Genomic DNA, 18,286 nt, shown 5'->3' on the forward strand with positions numbered 1-18,286 from the left:
AAATCAGCTCCAATCCAAATTCAAACATCATCATTTAGAGTTTCTAAGAAAACTATCCTCATGTTGTGTTTGAGTAACGGCGGTCAAACTTGGACTTTAATGTGTTACAGACTCCCTGATGAAGAGTCTCTGGGTAGTTCTGTTTACAACTGATGTCTTCAGACTGAGGATCATCAGCTGTGGGTGATTATTTAAAGATGTGCACGTGCATCCAGGAAGATGATGAGCATCTGCAGAGGGATTTGTGTTTGTAATAAAACAGCTCTGGCTAACATTATACAACCATTCATCTCGCATTAAGCTAAGCTTTAAGAGTGAGAGGCAGACCTCAGCTACACATGCATGAAGCATTTTAGGTTTGACTTTACAACGACCACGCTAGACGCTCTGTTCGATGTAGCATTGTTTCTGATTCCTCTTCTGATTGAGACTTACAAAGCTGAAAATACTGTTTTAAGTTCTGTTTCCATGAATTCCGTTTTCTTTGTTGCTGCACAGCAATAAAAATCCAACTTCCCTGACGTTAAATGTGAGAAGCAGGCCTTTATGTTTCAAACTGACCTCTACATGTGCCTGTGGTGTGATGTGTTGTCAGGTAGATGCCAATCTATAGCTCATTCATGAGCTCCAGTACTTGAAATGCAGTCATTTGAGTATGCCATGCATAGACATCTTAAGTGAACACCTAAGCGTATCCGGATTCCTTTTTGTTGGTGAAGTGAGACTTCATACCAGCTGCATAACCCTTTCCTGTCTTTTTCATATTACAGTTTCTCTTGTTGACTCATAAAAGCAACATTTCCCACAATGCACTACCTGATTCCCACTGTGCAATGCAATGCTGAAATGATGTATATTTAACATAATTTTTGACATCCAGAATGAAAGTTTTTATTACATCTTTTTTGGACGTTGTATGGAGGTCAGATTAACATCTAAAAAAGGTCTACTAATGACGTCTGAATGTTTGGATCCATTTTGAACCCCTCATTGGCATCTAGATTTGGTCTGCAAATGACGTCCAAATGCTGAATGTCATTACAACATCCAAAAAAGGTCAGATTTAGATGTCAAAGTTTGTACAATTTTTGCACATGGCTCTGATGTCTAGATATGGTCTTCGACGGACCGATCCAATACTGATGGGATCTGCATGTCTCTCCGACGTCCGATGTTTGGTGGGTTCCTGCATTTTTCTATCAGAGTTTCCATTGATGCTGATTTGCCTTTTATCTGTGAAGAGTGGCTTTAAATTCACCAAACAAAACCAGTCAGAAAACGGTCAAGTCCAGTTGTTTTGCAAGTTTGCTCTTACTCTTTCATCGTTGTCATGTCCAGTTTTGTTTCGTAGTCCTGTCTCTCGTCTTGTGTCAGGTAACTTCCCATCCTGTCCTGGAGACTTATTCCTGTCCCTCGTTATTTCTACCTGTGCCCCATCACCTATAAATGTCTGCCTGTCCTGTTGTCCTGGTTTTTGACGTTTTGATTTAAGTACTGTGTTTCTTTGTTGTTGCACTGATGATCATGTTTCTTCCAGCTCAGTTGTGACTTTTTTGTTGTTACTTCTTTCTGCGTTTGCATCATTCAAGCTGTGATTATGTGTTGACACTTTGTTTGTCCACCCTTGAAAATAAAGAGTCTCCTTTTGTTCACAAAGCTGTGCATCCAGGTGTTTGTTGCTAACCCTTGTCAAAAACGAGTACAAGAGAGGCAACGACAATGTTATCCCAGATCCACAAGCCCAGGACACAAAGAGATATCTATTATCTTTTATCACCAGCAGGAATTTTGAACCTGATGCAAAGTTTTCTTACTCTTACCTGCCACATGAAACATAAGTAAAAAAATAAGTATCAGCTGACTGTTCCTACGAGTCTGTCTAAAGAGAAAAAAAATGCTGTTTGTTTGGCTGTTACTTTTAAAAGTTGGGAACATGTAAATAATTTATCGTAGATGCTTGATGAGGCTCTCAGACTTTCAACTATAAAAGCATTTTTACTATTTTGAACCACATTTACAGAAGCTGTCAAACTGCACCATAAAAGCCACCAAGAGCCTTAACATTGACCTTGACATGCTGGGTGAGGTTCAAGTTGAAGGCACGTATCTGATGAGCAGGGGGCGTGAAGTGTCTCTCCAGTGTGTGTGTGTGTGTGTGTGTGTGTGTGTGTGTGTGTGTGTGTGTGTGTGTGTGTGTGTGTGTGTGTGTGTTTCTAATTGATCTGTTGTTGTCACACAGAGCACACAGAGAGGAGCAGCCTCCCCTGGAGTCAGGAGATCGATTGGTGTTCAGCCTCTTTTTTTCAGAGAGAATCCTGTTCCCATAAATCCCTGATCGCTCCCATGACAAGTACAAGAATGATGAAATCACATCCCTATTTTCAGCCCTGTTTGTGCAGCGTCTGGGGTGCTTAAAAAAGGGGGGCGATTAGTGATCTGATAGGATATTACCATGAAGAGGGGTTGACAGCGTGCTTGACTAAGTGGCCTTAAAACCCTGAATGCATTGGCAGTCACTCGTCACCTCTGCTGCTGGTTTGTCGGCAGGAAGTGAGGGGGAAGGAGACAGGGTGCCAATCATCGCCCAACAGCTGCCCTCCTCCGAGACATGGCCTATAAAAGCAGCCTAAAACACACACACACACACACTAACACACACCGGGATGTAGACACATCGCCAGGTCACGGTTCTATTCTGGGCTCAGCAGGAGAAAGAGGCCGCTGAACACCATCGCAATGTAATTATTTGGCTTTGTGAATCAATAGTGGAGAAGATTAAACCTCGGTGCCAAGCATGACATGAGGAAGGAAATCACAGGTGGCTCCTTCTTCTCCTCCTGTTTCCCTTCATCCCTGCATCCCCTCTCCTGTAAGGTGACAACAAGGCAGCAACAGCTGCCAAAGAGAGAGCTACTTAGACCCAGGGAGGGAGGAGGTACAGAGAGATACCAACCAGGGCAGGAGACGAAACAGGAGCAGCTGAGAGCAGCAAAACAGCTGACCAAGCACTGATGGTCCTACGTCACACTGAGGAGATGAGGAGATGAGGAGAGAGTCTTCTCTTCAAAGGAAGATGTTTTTGATAGAAACTCAACCTCATTAGAGTCATGTTTTTGTGAAAGGGAATCATAAATACCTGAACTACTTGTTTTAATTTGAAAGGAAGCAAAATCAGTTAAAATTTGACTTGAAAGACCTCATAAATATAGAAAATGCAAGTTTTGAGCTCCTTGTATCATTTTCAAATTTGTCCTTTTTCCACTGATTTTTTTTTATTAATCCCATTATTTGTCTATTTCATGGTTAATATTTTGCCTTGTAATGTTTTTCCTTTTTAATTAGTGAAACAGCGCTGAAACGTTGCTAGCCTAACTATACAATGCATTTATTTTTTACATTTCTTTGTGTGGGAACTTGTGTGAGCAGATTTAAAAGGGAGGTTCGGTTTGTGTGTTAGTTAGGTATTAAACCTAGTCAGTCTGTAGATTTCTAATAAAGTGGAATAAATAGAAGTTGTTTATAGAGAAATTGCAGCTAGCTTGATGCCTGTTTTCATAGTTTTAATTGCGTAGGGGTTCACATGGAGGGTGTATTTCTCTTTTTTGTGAGCTATGAAAACCTGTCATTATTTGTATTATGTTTTCTATCAGTAGCAAAAAAAACATTACATCAAGAGTCAGAGCTAGATGCTACTAGCATAGTGCTAGATAGAAAACCAAGCTAACCCCCCTTTCTGTCATGTTTTTTTTTACTTGTGCTTAGCAATTATACTAAGTTCTGAAGTGTTGTGTCTGTCTCAACCTGTCAAATGTACATTTCTTTAAAATTTCAGTCTGGTTTGTCATTTGTTTTAAGAGGATTCTTTGCAAGCTTGAAGTTACAGCATGTTAAGCTAGCTTGTGTTGTTGTTTGTCTGCTGGAGAGGAGAGCTTTATCAAAATGCAGTATCTGTTTCAGTATGTCTTTGTCAGGTAAGCTAACCTCTACATAACAAACTGGGAACAAAAACAGTTGGGTTACAGGTGAGAGCTGCTAGCTTAAAGCTACCACAAACCTAGCTGAGGTATTTTTGAATCAGTGGGTAACTGTTAGCAGAATTCACACAGTGGCACTTTTTCCAATATTCCCTTTACAAGATGTACATTATTTTATTTCAAGTTCCCATGATTGAAAAGTCACTCAAAAACAGATTTTGATTTTAAGTAGAAATGGCTTCTAGTTTGAAGTTACAGCACACTACACTAATGTACATTTTATATATTTATTTTAAACCTGTAGCAGCCAGGTAAATAACATGTCCCAGACAGCCACAGCCACAGGAACATCTGTGCAGGATTTATTTCTTGTGGCTCAGGCTTTAAAGTCTTTGAGGACGGAGTGAAGGTCTGGTGTGTTAGCATAGCTCCAGCCCTGCACAGCACCTGTGTCCTCATTCCTGACGGCTCACAGAGCGGCTGAGTGGCAGACTGACACCATGTTAAGACTGGGGCTGTGTCAGTTGCTGTGTGTGTGAGTGAGTGTGTGTGTGTGTGTGTGTGTGTGGTGTTGTGTTTCAGACAAGGTGGGCAGCCACACACACATATACAGGACACAGACAGTCTGCGAGCTGTTTTGAGCGCCGGCTCCTTAATAAGCTGCCGCCCCCGTTGTATGTTGAGTCTGACTGACCCCAATAAGTCCGTCACTACAGCAGTGGTGGGTAATTAGCGCGCCGCCTCTGTTGTTCAACAAATTAAAAGGATGGTTCAGATTTTTCTGATGTGATGTTGATGTAAATTCTGCTGAAGACACCAGTCAGCTGGCTGTTTCATCCCAGCACAGACACAGACACAAAGACGCTGAGCTAGAGAAAAAAATGGTGGACACAAGGCCAAAAATGTATTTCAAAAAAATCCAGTAGAGTTAAAAAATAATCATATTGCTTGATCAGAATTTTTCAAATTTAATTTTCTTAAGTTGAAACATCCATTGCTTAAAATAAATGATGCCAAAATCAAAGTGCCAGCATTTGCAGTTCTTCAAGTGGCCACTTGAAGCTTGCACTGAAGTGAGTCAATCCCCATTGGCTCCCATATTTTACAGCTAAAATTGGCTGAATAAACTGTGATGTGCCTTTTTATGACCAAAGAACTTAAATCTTTAGATGTTAGAATATTTCTTTAAAGTAATATATCCTTGAAAGCTGTTGTTTTGTAAGGCAATAAATGGCATCATTACTCTTTTCTTTTTCACATGAAGGCAAAGTTTTGGTAAGGGTTGTCTGTAAAAAGAAAGCAGGATAAGATTTTGTCCCCAGAAAAAGACGTCTATGTGCAGTCCTGTCCATAGGGGGCGCCAAATTCAACAGAAATTCCCAACAAGAAAAAACAAAAACAAAAAAAGCATCATATCTTTGCTTAAACCATTTTGGTAGTTTGGTTCAGTAATAAATTTGGTGTCCAAAAATTCAGGAGAAGTTTTAACATCCAGTTTTTCACCTGCCTCTTAAGCTTTTTCCTTTTTAGCTGTGAAGTGAGAGGCTGCCGTCAGCTGCCACAGAAACTCTGTGTGAGAAACACTGAGGGATGGCTGGCTGGTTGACCAGCTGATGAGCTTGTGGTGGGCACAGACTGTTTAGATTTAATAACTTGGCATTTGCAAACCCCTCTCTCTTCTCTGCTCTTGTCCAAATATGGTTGTTCTTGGCTCTGAAAAAACAACACGACAACAGCTACGAAGCCTGGTAAAGCCTCTCTGTCTTTACTCCGGCTTGCTTCTCCAAACAGGTGAAGCTGTGAACCTCAGGTAATTCACTCACTGCTGGAAAGAACCTCTGCTAACCCTAAAAGTCCAAACTTTACACCTCCGGTGTACTTTCCAATCTGCCTCAAAGCAACAACCTCAGCATGTTAACAGAAAGAGAAAGCCTTCACAGGGATTTTTTCTGCCTGCTTAACAAAAAGTTCCCCTGGAACCAAAAGTAACACCATCCAGGTGAAGCCCCACTCCCCTTCCTCTCTTCCATTAACCTTTGACGTCCTGTGGACCCTCAGGAGAGGTCCCGTCCACAGCTGCATGAGTGTCAGTCACCTCAGATCACCGCAGCCCGAGGGCTATTAGCACCACAGCGGCGGCGGCGGCCTGTCATTCCCTCTGAGAGCAAAGTGTCCCAGCGCTCTGACAGGTCTGCTGAGCTCAGGTGAGAACATCACCTGCATGCTGATGGACGGGCCGGAGAGCTCCAGGCTCAATCATCGGGCCTTTACCAAAACCTGACTGACAGCTTCTCACACCTCATCCTCTTACGCAGAGAGCTGAGACCTCTTACCTCAGGCGGTGCTGACACACGTGCACACAAACACACATGCACATACCACCAGTCAGTTTGTGTTGTGGAGGCTGCTTCTGAAGGGGTTGATGCTGCCAAATAATAAAAATAACTGGTGCTGCTGCGGAGGCTGAGCTCACCACAAGGTATTTTCCATGTGTTGTCCTTTAGAGTGACAACACGGGTTTACTCCTTACTTATAAACTTATAGACTTATAAATCTTCACTTTTCTTGAAATCATCCTGAAAATCTACATGTTTTACCAAACTGTGAACAAAGCTTTTGCTCTTTTGTGACCTTTTAAAACATCTGCATCAGCCAATATGAGACTTTATTGCTGTTTCAAGTCCAGTAACTGTCCTTTCATACTATGCTACTAGATTTTTTTGCTAACTTAAGCTAAAGACGTTTGTTTCTTGTCTTTAGCTTCCAAGCCACGACACAACACACTTGAGAAACACTGACTTATAAGTGAATCTGCTCTCTTCAGTGATTTAACAGGATTTAACTAGTTTGTCTGACTGACAAAGGGAAAAAGAGGCGTTTATGAATAAACCAGCTCTCAGTTTAAACAACCAAACAAATCCTGGCTAGGTAGCAACAAGCTAGCTGCAGCTGCTTTTGCAGATCCTCCAACTATTTCCTTACTGCCAACACAGAGTGAATGAGAGACACCGATTTTGTCCTTAAATCTACTTTAATTCCACCTTTTTTTAAAACATGGGGTCTGTCTGTGCTGGCGATAAGAAGCCGTCTCATTATGAGTCAGAGGATCTTGTGTGTGGCTAGGTTTTTAAGCTGCCAGCTGTCACTTCTGCATCGCTCTAGGATGCAAAATTTAAGATACTAAATTGAAAAATTTCCCTTATCTTTGGCTCTTCTAAACTTAGAATTTGAATCATAAACTTTTTAGTGTAATCTCTCCAAAAGTAAGCCAAGCAGAGTCATATTTTTACCTGATAAGTACCCAGTTTTTACTGAGAGGAGATAAAACAATCATACTCTATTTACCAGTTGTCAGACTTTTCTCAGAAACTTTAATTTTTTTTAGTTTCCTGAAGTTCAATAATCAGAGCCCAAACACTGCAGCAGGCCTGCAGAGTTTCTTTCGCGCTCACTCAGGCTAATATTTCCCAAAGCAAACAGCCTGTCAGTAACTCCAAGATATGGGAAATTTTTCATTCCAGTAGTCCTGATCAGGAGCCAAAGAAAAGGGTCAAAACCATCTTTTCCTGAGAGCGGGGTCCATGAAGAGATTCTGACTCACACTCCTGTTTGTTCTGGATCGAGCAGAGTGCGGTCAGTGTTTGTTTTAAAGTGTGAGGGTGACCTGGCAGCGCTGAGAGAGAAAACCTCCACACACACACCCACAGCAGCACCCACTGCGCCCACTGCCTGTGAAACACCGACGTGGGCAGTTTGTGTTCCCAGGTGGACGGGAGCTGCCAGGACGGAGGCAGAGCTGGTCTGGTCTGCAGGTGCTCACAGAGGCAGAGATTGTTCCCTTTGGGTTCACATGTGGGGGGCTGGGGAAAACTAGAGGTGCATATTGTAAACACACACACATACACACACACTCGCACACACACCCTGCAGGCACTCTGGTTACGTCAGCCTCCAAACCTCTTCTTCACACCTAGGCTCTCTGTCTGCGCCCAACCGCTCTCAGGGCTCCCGGCCCCGACTCCCAGCATTCCTCGGGCCGGTGTGAGGAAGGGGTCGCCGCCTGGGGTTCAGGGGCCAAGCGGAGTCTGAACCATGACAGGCCGGGACAGGCAGGACTAACCAAACAAAGTGCAGACCTGCGTTTATCCCTGCTGGCTGAGTGTGGAGGGTAAACCAGCTACACATGCTCCTCTATTAACAACGTGTGTGTGTGTGTGTGTTCAAGTGAGTGTGTGTATGAGTGTGTGAGCCAATGCAAACAGAATTAAGAGTCAAACACCTCTTCATGTTTCCTGTTTCTTGTTTAGATTTTATACAGATCTGCTGCAGAAGAAGCTGGGAGGAACAGGAGTCACTGCAAGCTTGAAGACATTTCAGTCCTCTGGTGAAAAACCAAAAACTAAGACTTGAAAAATCAAGTCAAACCAAAAAGTCTGTGGTGAAAGTCAAAGATTAATTGCAGAAAATTCAATATTAGATGATCAAATATTCAGGTTCACAATCAAAGCAAGTTTTGTTGTTTTGTGTTTGAGCGAGTCGTCTCTAATCGAAAAAGAAAATCTTTCTAAGCGTAAAAAACTCAACACTTAGTGGTCATTACCAGCCTGTGCAGGTATCATAAGAAAAAGTCTGCTGCTCCTACATCTTTACAAATGATTTAAAGGAAAACATGTAAAGAGGAGGAGTAGTTTGATTTGTAGAGGCTTCATGCTGCAGTCAGAGTGGAAACGACATTTTGGAAAGGATGAAATGTTTCATTCACTTTGACAGAAGTTATTACACTGATTTCTTTTTCCTGCGGGATATTTTTGTCCTGAACACACCATTCAGCTCCCAGAACATCACGTGAAGGAGGAAACACTGGCCTGTATTCTCCCCTCCTCAAACTCAAACGCACTCGCTGGGCCTCAATGGCACTTTGTGTGCCGGTTTGTGTTTGTGTTTGAATGAGTCTGAGGGCACACGGAGACAAGAGCCGGTCCTGTCCTCCAATACGAGGTCTCTGCGAGGTATCTCCCTAAAAGGTGAATTCATTGGGGTGTGCAGAGTGGAACAGGAAACCCTGCCCCTAGTCCTCAGACGCTCCGGGTCCGTACACGAAGCCTGCCTGGCGACTGAATGTGTTTTCATTTCTGTTGATCTGCTGCTGCTGCGAGCAAGTCTCAACTCAACCTGCCACACGCTGATGCTGTGTAAATACTTAACTTCTAATTAGAGGTAGGATATGGGACACATCCACATTTAGATTCTCCTAAAACTGCTGCACCCCAGTTTGTTCAGTTACACACTCAAATTATACCAAATATTTCCACGACTGTACTTCATCAAAAGCCAGAGAGCCTATGAGTTTGTTTTGGCCTCCAAAGCGTGTTTCCCGCCCGTACAGACGTGGAACATGAACATTAGGATCTGTCCAGCAGTGCTTGGGGCTGCATGATTGGAAAGAAACAGACTTTCTATAATGTGAATAAAGCCAGATCAAGCATGCCTGAGTCACAGAAATGTTGATGGACTGCTCTCGTGTAGCGCTTTCTAACCTCCCAACCACTGAAAGCTTTTTAATGCAACATGTCGTTAACCTGTTAATGTCATACACTGATGGAGACGACGCTACAGGTTCAGAGTCTTCTTCAAAGACACCGAAGTGCACAGACTCCAGGAGATGGGTACCAAACTACCAGCCCTGGATTTAGAGAAAACACACTCAGCAATTTCACTGCTGCTGCTCCTGTTTTTTTTTTTTCAGCTACCATGAATGAAGTGTTTATCACGCGATATCTGGTAACTTCTACATGGATTGGAAAGAAACTGACATGACAACATGAAAAACTCATTTTTGTTTGTGAGAGCCAACACTACTTAAAAAAAAATAGTGGCAATTAAGATAAGAAGATTGTTCTCCCATAGCTAAACAAGAACGAGAAATCTGCATCCCATGTCATTAAGGCTGAATTATGGTGGCGCATGGATAAGAGACACATTGAATCAGCTTGAAAGAGTGCATGTAACTTTTATAGTTTTTAACACTTCATGCGGCATCAGTTCCCAAACTGCAGGGGGCGCTGCAATGTGAGCGCACTTCTACCACAGTACAAAACTAGAGTAAAAGAAGTTTTTACACTGTTGACAACATTTTTTTGCCAATCCGTCTTCTTAGCCAAGCTTAGCCTTAATTTCACACTAGGAATTATTTATCAGATGAATAATATGAATGTCAGTATTTTTTATTGCTTTGGATGCTAGGAGCTCTTGTTGGTTGCTCGCATCTCCATGCATGAGTTCGAAATTTCAGCTTGAAAAGGATCACACAGGTTGCTAAATGACATCATTCACCTGCACAGAACTGTGGGCATAAACCAAGCTTCAGAGGACACTCTTTGGGTCTAGGTTATGGGTGGGTACTGAATTAGGTACTTTTATAGGTACCGACCAAATTCAGTCAAAAGTACCAGGTACTGCTTTACATAAAATCGAAAGGTACCATGTTTAGGTACCTAAATGCATCATTGTGACTATGAGGGAGTGGAAGAGTAGGAGATTTTCCATGCAGGGCTTGAACACAGCATTACAAGGTTATATATTGAAGACGAAATATGGTAAAGCAAAAGAAAAATATTTAAAAAATTGATATTTTTTCACCACATAAACACACAAAAGTACCAAATATTGGTACCGTTGAGTACCGATACCGATTTCCAGGTACCAGGCATTGGTACCGTATCATTTCAAATATGAAAGGTACCCATCCCCAGTCTAGGTACTGTATATGTGTAACACTGGGAACAGCAATACCCATAATCCCCTGATACAAACATGATCAATCAAACTACATTTTTCAGAGCATATTTTGGCTGAGGGTTCTCTAGTGACAAGAAGTGAACATTCAAATCAGCTTCAACTTGGTAATAATCACATATAAATGCTGAATCTGAGCGTCCATAAACATGCTTCTCAATGAAGAACAATCTCACATCTGCTCTTTCTATGTTGTCAGTCTGCAACAGTGCTGTAATGAAGCCCTGCCTCCTTATGTTTTTGTGTTTATTGATTCTGAAACAGCATTTAAATTGTGTCCCAATGTGTGAATTCACTATTGCATTAAGATACTGCAGAAACTAAAGAAACGCAGCATGTAAACACATACACACAGGAGCTCCAGGTATGCCCACACAGTGCTGCTTACAATAATCTCCTATAATGCCTTTGTTACTTACCCCAGCCCCCTGGCACAGTGGTGAGACCACTGAGCTCCATCATTACACCTCAATGATGTTATTTTTAAGATGAGACATTAGAGGGGCTTAAACATGGAGCCTTATAATAACAACTTTAAAACAACAATCAGCTCTTTCAGAAATTGGAGTTTGAGTTCAGGAATCTGATTTTCTTGTACACTTAAAGAGATGAGCGGCAGTAAAATGAGTCATTTTCTATCTTATTTTCTGTCAAATTGGGAGCAGCTTGCTTCTGAAATGGGTTAGAGCACATTATCTGTATGAGTTTGAAGTAAAAGCACCTCATTAGTGGGCTGATCATACGTATTAACTCTGTAATTTGTACAAATGCTACAGGTAAAATCTTTAATGGAGTCAGATTGAGCCTCTGCCCTTCATTTTCCAGCTGATCCATCTAACAATGGAGCATCAGCGTTACTCTGTAATTGCAGCCGCCACTCTGAGAAGATGTTTTTGTGTTTAGCAAACATTCCACACATGTGTAATTATGGGATTAAAGGAGACTCACCTGTTTGCAACAAGCCGATCCCACTGTCTGAGACCCCGTAGTGCCGCTGGATGTCCTGAAGCACGCCTGCAAACAGAGCGCAGAGACATCAGTGTGGTTTCAAGACATCATAACAACTTAATGACTCTAAAAGACTGAACTCTCTTTGACTTACAGCTAAATTAATTGTCAGTCTTTTGTGGCTTATCATTATTGCAGCAGATGATGAATGGACAGTTACTCTGCTGCTATTACTCACTGCTACTGACATCCCTGAAGAGCAATATGTGATCCATGATAAGTGCTCTCCTGGCTGCTGTACAAGGGTTTTACAGCAGAGTCTTGTGCAGGGATCATTTCTGGTGTCACCCTTTCAAACTCTGTCTGATCGACACAAAAACACTTTCATACAGCAATCATGCGCGCTCAACTGTTCTCCCCCCACCGCCTCATGCAAGCAGCTTCAGAAAAGAGCGCAGAGTTGGTTTTGGTTTTACTAGATGAGACTTTCTGCAGACGCCGTGCACACACAGACACCAAAACATCACTCCTCAGTGAGAAAGCGCCAGTTCTTTGAAGTCGTCTCAATCGTGTTACAGTAACCCGAGAGCGGTTACGCAGGAATGGAGCAACTTCACATGCTGAGCATGTTTCTAATGCCTGAATGAAGTGAACGACACCTGCTGCCCTGTGAAACACATGAGAACAGCTGAAGATCTGCTCATCACCACTATCTACTGTAGTTAAAGATGGACGACAGGTCTTCACTTCCTCAGGTTGTACAAAAGTGAAGCCAAAATAATCCCACAGTGAGCACTAACATCTTTTACCAGTAATGTTTTCAGTGAAAGTGTGTGTAATGAGGTTAGCTAGCACAACAGGAGGTGAGCTAGTCAACAATGCTAACAATCACAGTGTTATGATACATTTAGCATCAAATAAATAAGCAAAACTAAACTTCTCTGAAAAATTAGCATAATAATGACAAAAAAATAACTGAAACCATGTATAATTTTTTTTTTTTACAGCTTGTATTTTCATTTATAAGTTTGACCCATGTCCCATCCATTCACATGGAGGAGGCAGGCTTTATAACCTATGCTTTAACCACTCAGCAGGGGGAGCTCTTTATGTTTTTACCCCACATTTGTACTCACTCTGTGATCAAAAATACGACTTTATAAAACAAAGATCAAGTCTCAGTGACATTATTTCTGAAGTGGAGTTTAGAGGTCAAAAGATGGGGGCTATTCTAGCAATGCTAATGCTAATGCTAACTGAACCTAGCTATCAGAGAGGTGGAGTTAAGGACACAATTACCCTGCTTTTTAGATGGGTCATCATCCCCTAAGTACATCTTCAAAAACTAATGAACTCCATGGCTTTAGCCTCAAGTGGACACTTGAGGAACTGCATCTTTTAGCACTAGCCTCATTTCTTAACACCGGTCTGTCATAGTCTTGCTAAGGAAACAAAGAAAAAGCAACAGTTTTGAGCTTTTTCTTGTTAGCTCCTCGGTTTATCCAGCAGCAGGAGAAAATCTCATAAAGATTTTAACACGTCGTAAACATCAGAGGCTGAAGATGAAGAAGAAGCAGATCAGACGATGATGAACCAGACAAATTTAGGCTCCAGTTAACAAGAAGCAACAAGTTTCATCAAATGAATTCTGCTCCCTCATGAGACTTGCAGTCTGTAAAGGTTCAAAGTCTTATTTTCTAACTGAATAGATAAAGATAGCGAATCACACACGTCTGGAGTTTAAATCCTCGCAGTCCAGATGCACCGTGTTGTGCTCGGTGGAGCTGGCTGACTCTCTGAGAAGCTGGCAGCGCGGTCCTGGGGATTCAGCGCAGCTCATGAAAATGGAACAGCAGCATGACTAACATTTTAAGGAGCTGGCTGCGTCTGATCTGTCTGCTCCTCTCTGTCTCTGTGAGCTGCCGCGGACCTGAGTGACCCAACATAACCTGACCTCCACGGTGCACCTGAGCCTCGGCGACTTTCAGACATGACTTAGGAGTGAGGTACGGAGGAGTGTGAGGGCCAAACTCAGGAAAGAAAGATGTCTGGGTATGTTTTATGGTGCATTTTGATAAGACAGTTGAACTTTTGGTTTGAGTGTGAGGAATGAGATGTAATAAATCACAGGAGAGGAATATCTTGGAGGACAGGATCAAACATTCAGTTTTACAGCCAGAACAAAAAATACAAACCAGAAGGTAGTTTTTTTTCTCCCTACTTTGAGACTATTTAATTTTTCTAAACTGATATCAACCAAAATCAGCTCGTTTCATTTGATGCCTTCAAAGTCAAGCTAAAAGACGCCTCAGTGGAACTACAGCTCTGAAAACATGGATCAGCTGCATGAGGACTCAGAAGACTGAGCTCAGGACCTCACGACCAATAAAAACTGTGTTTTCCTTTTCATGTGTCATCCTATTTAGCAGTTAGCTCCTTCCAAAGGGTCTGATGTACGAAAGCAGTGCAACATGTTGTAGCTGAGTGGTAGAGTCAGTCACCTCTCAGTCTAAAGATGTTGGGTTTGATCCCAGAGCCTGCTGTCCACATGTCTAATGGTCTGTGGGAAAAATCTCTCAATCATTACTGATGGGTGTGTACACAGCAGCTTCCACCATCAGTGGATGGATACGGGTAAATATGACATCAAAGCACTTTGAGTGATCCAAAAACTACAGAAAAGTGATTATAAATACAGTTTATTGATTATTTAAAACATTTGCACAAAGGAAACTAAGTGAGATGCTAGAAGTAGCTTACGCTATTTCCAACAAGACATCAATGACTCAATTACTAGGTGCTAGTTCAGATTAATTACAGGTTGGGTTTAGTTTATTAGACACATGCAGTGCTACAAGTGTCATTTATGCTTAACACACAGTTAGTACTGTAACTTTACGTTAGCTTCAATCTTCAGACACACAGACAGGATCTGTGTGTGATTATGCGTGTGATTATGCGGTTTCATTCAATCTCTAAATATCCCTTGTGTTTTTATATATGTAAAATGTGTTTGTCTGGAGATCCCACATGTAACCATGGCTGCATTGAATACATGTGAAATCAGCTGTTAGCAGCCTGTAGCATGTCAATGCTAACTGGTGCAAGGCCTGATGTTCCCCACAAGGTGAAGAGAAGGAGGTGAGGATGACGTGCTGGTTCTCAGGTGTGAGCTAAGAAGTGATGACATCAACCTGTCCTTCCATCCATCGTTATTGGGGACGTAAGATCTGTCTCCAATAAGATGGACAAGCTAGCTGTGCTAACCCAGTAACAAAGAGAATAGCAGAGGGCAGAGTAGCATCATGCTATTCACTGACATGGCTAACAGAGCTAACATCAGACACCAACGCTACACTGGAAGCGTTTCAAAGATGACTTCATACTGTCTGTTTTTCGTCCCTTTTGGCTGGATGTGCAAATAGACCCTGGTGTTAAGGGGCACTGGTACAGCCATGTGGTCTAGTTTGAGCAACCCTCTGTAGCAAGCCAAAGAGCAGGTGGCCCAGGTAGGAGTCTAACCTGTGACACAATTTCCTGCATGTCACTCTAAACTGTCAAGAAAAGAGCGGTCTCTTTTAGGATAAATAACAATATTGATAAGAAGGACTCAATTTGAACTCACTCAAGTATGGGGACTTGGACAATAAGGATTTAACATTCAACTCTAACACTGATAAGTCTTTGACTTACTTTTTTCCATCTATTAACACTATCCTGAAAACCACATGAGGAAAAACGGTCTTACTTTAATCCATTCCTTTAGGGACATGGCTGTAAAAAATCTTCTGTCATTAAGTCAGGGCCATCTCAGAGAATATTTTCAGTAGGATGACAAAGGATCACAGGCCAACCATTAACCACACACAGCAAAAAACTGAAATCTTATCAAGTGTTTTATTCTGTAAACACATCCACGTGTGTGACGATCAGTGCTCTCATTGGACGGCACTGACAAAGGGCGGCACACAGAATACAGACCCCGGAATGGAGGTAAACATGTGAGTTTGTGCTCATATTAGAGCTGAAAAATCATTTTCAGTTTCAAGAGCAGCTCCTTCAAAGAAGGCTTAACAACACCGTTTCAAGTTTTGGAACAGCGAAGACAAATGCGCGCAGCAAGGAGACGCTATGCTCTGCGTGTCCTGACCCACAACATGCTAGCAACAGCGTGGCTAAACAGAAGACGGAGAATCAGGTATGAACCAAAGACGGTTGGGTTACAGTGGCTTTATATGCCCAAAAGGCGCATGTATCCTGTAGTTAGGTCGGATGGACCTTGGTTTGTATTCAGACCTGCACCGGAGAACCGCGAACCAGAGTTCGTTTGGAAGCGGACTGAAACCACCTCAAAAAGTGGGTCTTGGTCCGGTTGTTTGGTCCGCACCAGGGTTCATTTGTGTTTATTCACACCTGCATGGAAAGTCCGTACCAGCATGGGAAACAAACCCTGGTCCATTTAAAGTGGACCAAACAGTCCAGGTCTGAATACGCCCTTAATTTTCAGTAGAAAATGTCATTTTAGACTTAATATGAGCCACATTCACTTCACTAGTCCAGAAAAAATGTCTTTTTTAAGTTATTTAAAGACAAAAATAAGTTCTGAATTGCTTGTATTGCAAGTAAAGAAAAAAAAATCTGACAATGGAACAAGAGAAAAGTTTCTTGTATTAAGACATTTTTTCTAGTTTTAAGCAAATTTCTTTATTCCATTGGCAGATTTTTTTTTTACTTGTTTCAAGCAATTCAGACCTCATTTTTGTTTTTGAACAACTTGTAACAAGACATTTTTCTGGACGGGTAAGTTGGAACTGGCTCATATCAAGTATTACAAGACTATTTTTACTTGAAATAAGACAAAAAACACTCGATAAGTTTTCACTTTTTTTGCTTTTTTTGATTGTTTGTGTGTGTCTGTGTTGTCTTTTTGAGACGCAGCACATTCAAAGTCAGGTTAGACTGAGAGCAGGGAGCAGACACATGCATCAGATTCCTGTTAGCTGAGTCAAAGCACCTGCTCTCATTCTCACACTGCAGGCTGCATTCTTCCCTAAGCCTGACTCTCACACCTCTGCGCCGTGTTTCTCTTTTATAATGAAGTGGCTTAAAGGTGCTGGTCAGCCAGTTTCAGTGAAACTCAAAGTTCACTCTCCTACACCGTCATTTATTTGCAGGATCATCATTTCCTGAACAACAGTTTGAGCTTAAATGTGCTGTTTTTTGACACATGGCTACAGTTTGTTCTCACAGCGGTCACCAAACACAGTGATGAAGTAATTCTCCAGGCAGGTAGAGTCACTTTACATCTCTGTAGCAGGCTGATCCCAGCTCGTGTTGAGGTGTGCAGACATCAGATCACATGTTGCTGCACCTCAGGGGTTTAATGAACTCTGCTTTCAAAAGGGGGCCACACAATCAAAAGTAGGACACAAACACACACTCATAAAACAGTTCACACACACACACATCAGGCTGACATCTCTGCGTCTCCACCCCGGCTGTGACAGCAGCTCCTCGCCCCCTGTCAGGCCTGTCAAACAGCAACAACAGTGTTTAACAGTGTACAGTACAACCGCAGCTGTACTCTAATTAGCCTGGACAACACACACATACACACACACTGACACATACACACAGCCTGCTGGGAGGGGGATTCCTACACCAGATGGCGGAGCGTCCCTCCTGGACAGAGTCTGGATTGTCTGAGCCACACCCGTCTACACTTGGCTCGTGGTTACAAGACAATTAAGAAAAGGTGGAGCTGGAAAAATGCGTCTCGCTGTGAGATTAGGACGAAGGTCAGATGACCTGTGAGATATCGCTCCTTTTGGATCAGATCAGATCAACAACACACAACATTTCTGTGGCTGCAGCTGAAGTGAGCGATCAAAGCAGCAGTTTTTATTGTGCTTCATTCAGGAGCGGTGAGCTGTGTAATGTCGAGAGCTAATCTGTGAGGGATTACAGGGAGCCAGCAGCTCTGTGTTTGTGTAGCAGACTATCTCAACTATCATCGCTGCTCTCAATGAGGCCTTTTAAAGCCTGGCGTCAAACCCTGTCCCTTTAAATCGTCACACGCCAGCCTTTTTCTTCCCCTTAACCTCTCTTCTTCCCGTCACAAACTGGAGCCAGTTTTTGGAAATCTATCAATCCAACAAAGAGATTCAGTAATCTTTTCATTGGTGATGTATTACAACCTTCACCCAAGCTGGCTGCACCCATTTCAGTTGCCATGGCGATGCAGAGCGAGCACTCAAAAAGATAAAGGTCAAGAGACCACAAAGAGACGCAGCCTTCAGAATCTCCAAACTGTCTTTTTCTAACGCCGGGATTCATTTTCAGTGTCTGGCTTTTGGCTGCATCACAGCGACGGTTTAAAGAGGGATGTTTCATCACCACAGATCAGGTAACCCTGCAGCTGAGGCATCACTGAAACTGTAACCCATCAGATCCATTATGGCGAACAACGTTAATGAGTTTGTGAGTGTCAGGCCTCCAGGGGGGTCTGAGCTCATCTGAGCGTGATGCCGAGCGAGAAACACGGCAGGAATGTGGATCTTCCTGACAGC

The 18,286-nt window shown here is 42.5% G+C and overlaps 1 protein-coding gene across 3 annotated transcripts in view; it reads right to left on the minus strand.

Annotated features, from left to right (window-relative positions):
- spns2 (SPNS lysolipid transporter 2, sphingosine-1-phosphate) overlaps window positions 1–18,286 on the minus strand; it is a 117,921-nt gene that overhangs the window by 69,873 nt on the left and 29,762 nt on the right. For all 3 annotated transcript variants that reach the window (XR_012598342.1, XM_074672714.1, XM_074672715.1), the window contains exon 2: window positions 11,718–11,783. Coding sequence is in view for 2 of the 3 variants with exons in the window: in XM_074672714.1 (XP_074528815.1) it covers window positions 11,718–11,783 (66 nt within the window). In the remaining variant the exon portion in view is untranslated. The remainder of the gene's footprint in view (window positions 1–11,717; window positions 11,784–18,286) is intronic.

Source organism: Halichoeres trimaculatus, unplaced genomic scaffold, assembly GCF_033239565.1.
Source record: "Halichoeres trimaculatus isolate MK-OKI-2021-1 unplaced genomic scaffold, fHalTri1.1 fHalTri1_scaffold_6, whole genome shotgun sequence".
NCBI classification, from domain to species: Eukaryota; Metazoa; Chordata; class Actinopteri; order Labriformes; family Labridae; genus Halichoeres; species Halichoeres trimaculatus.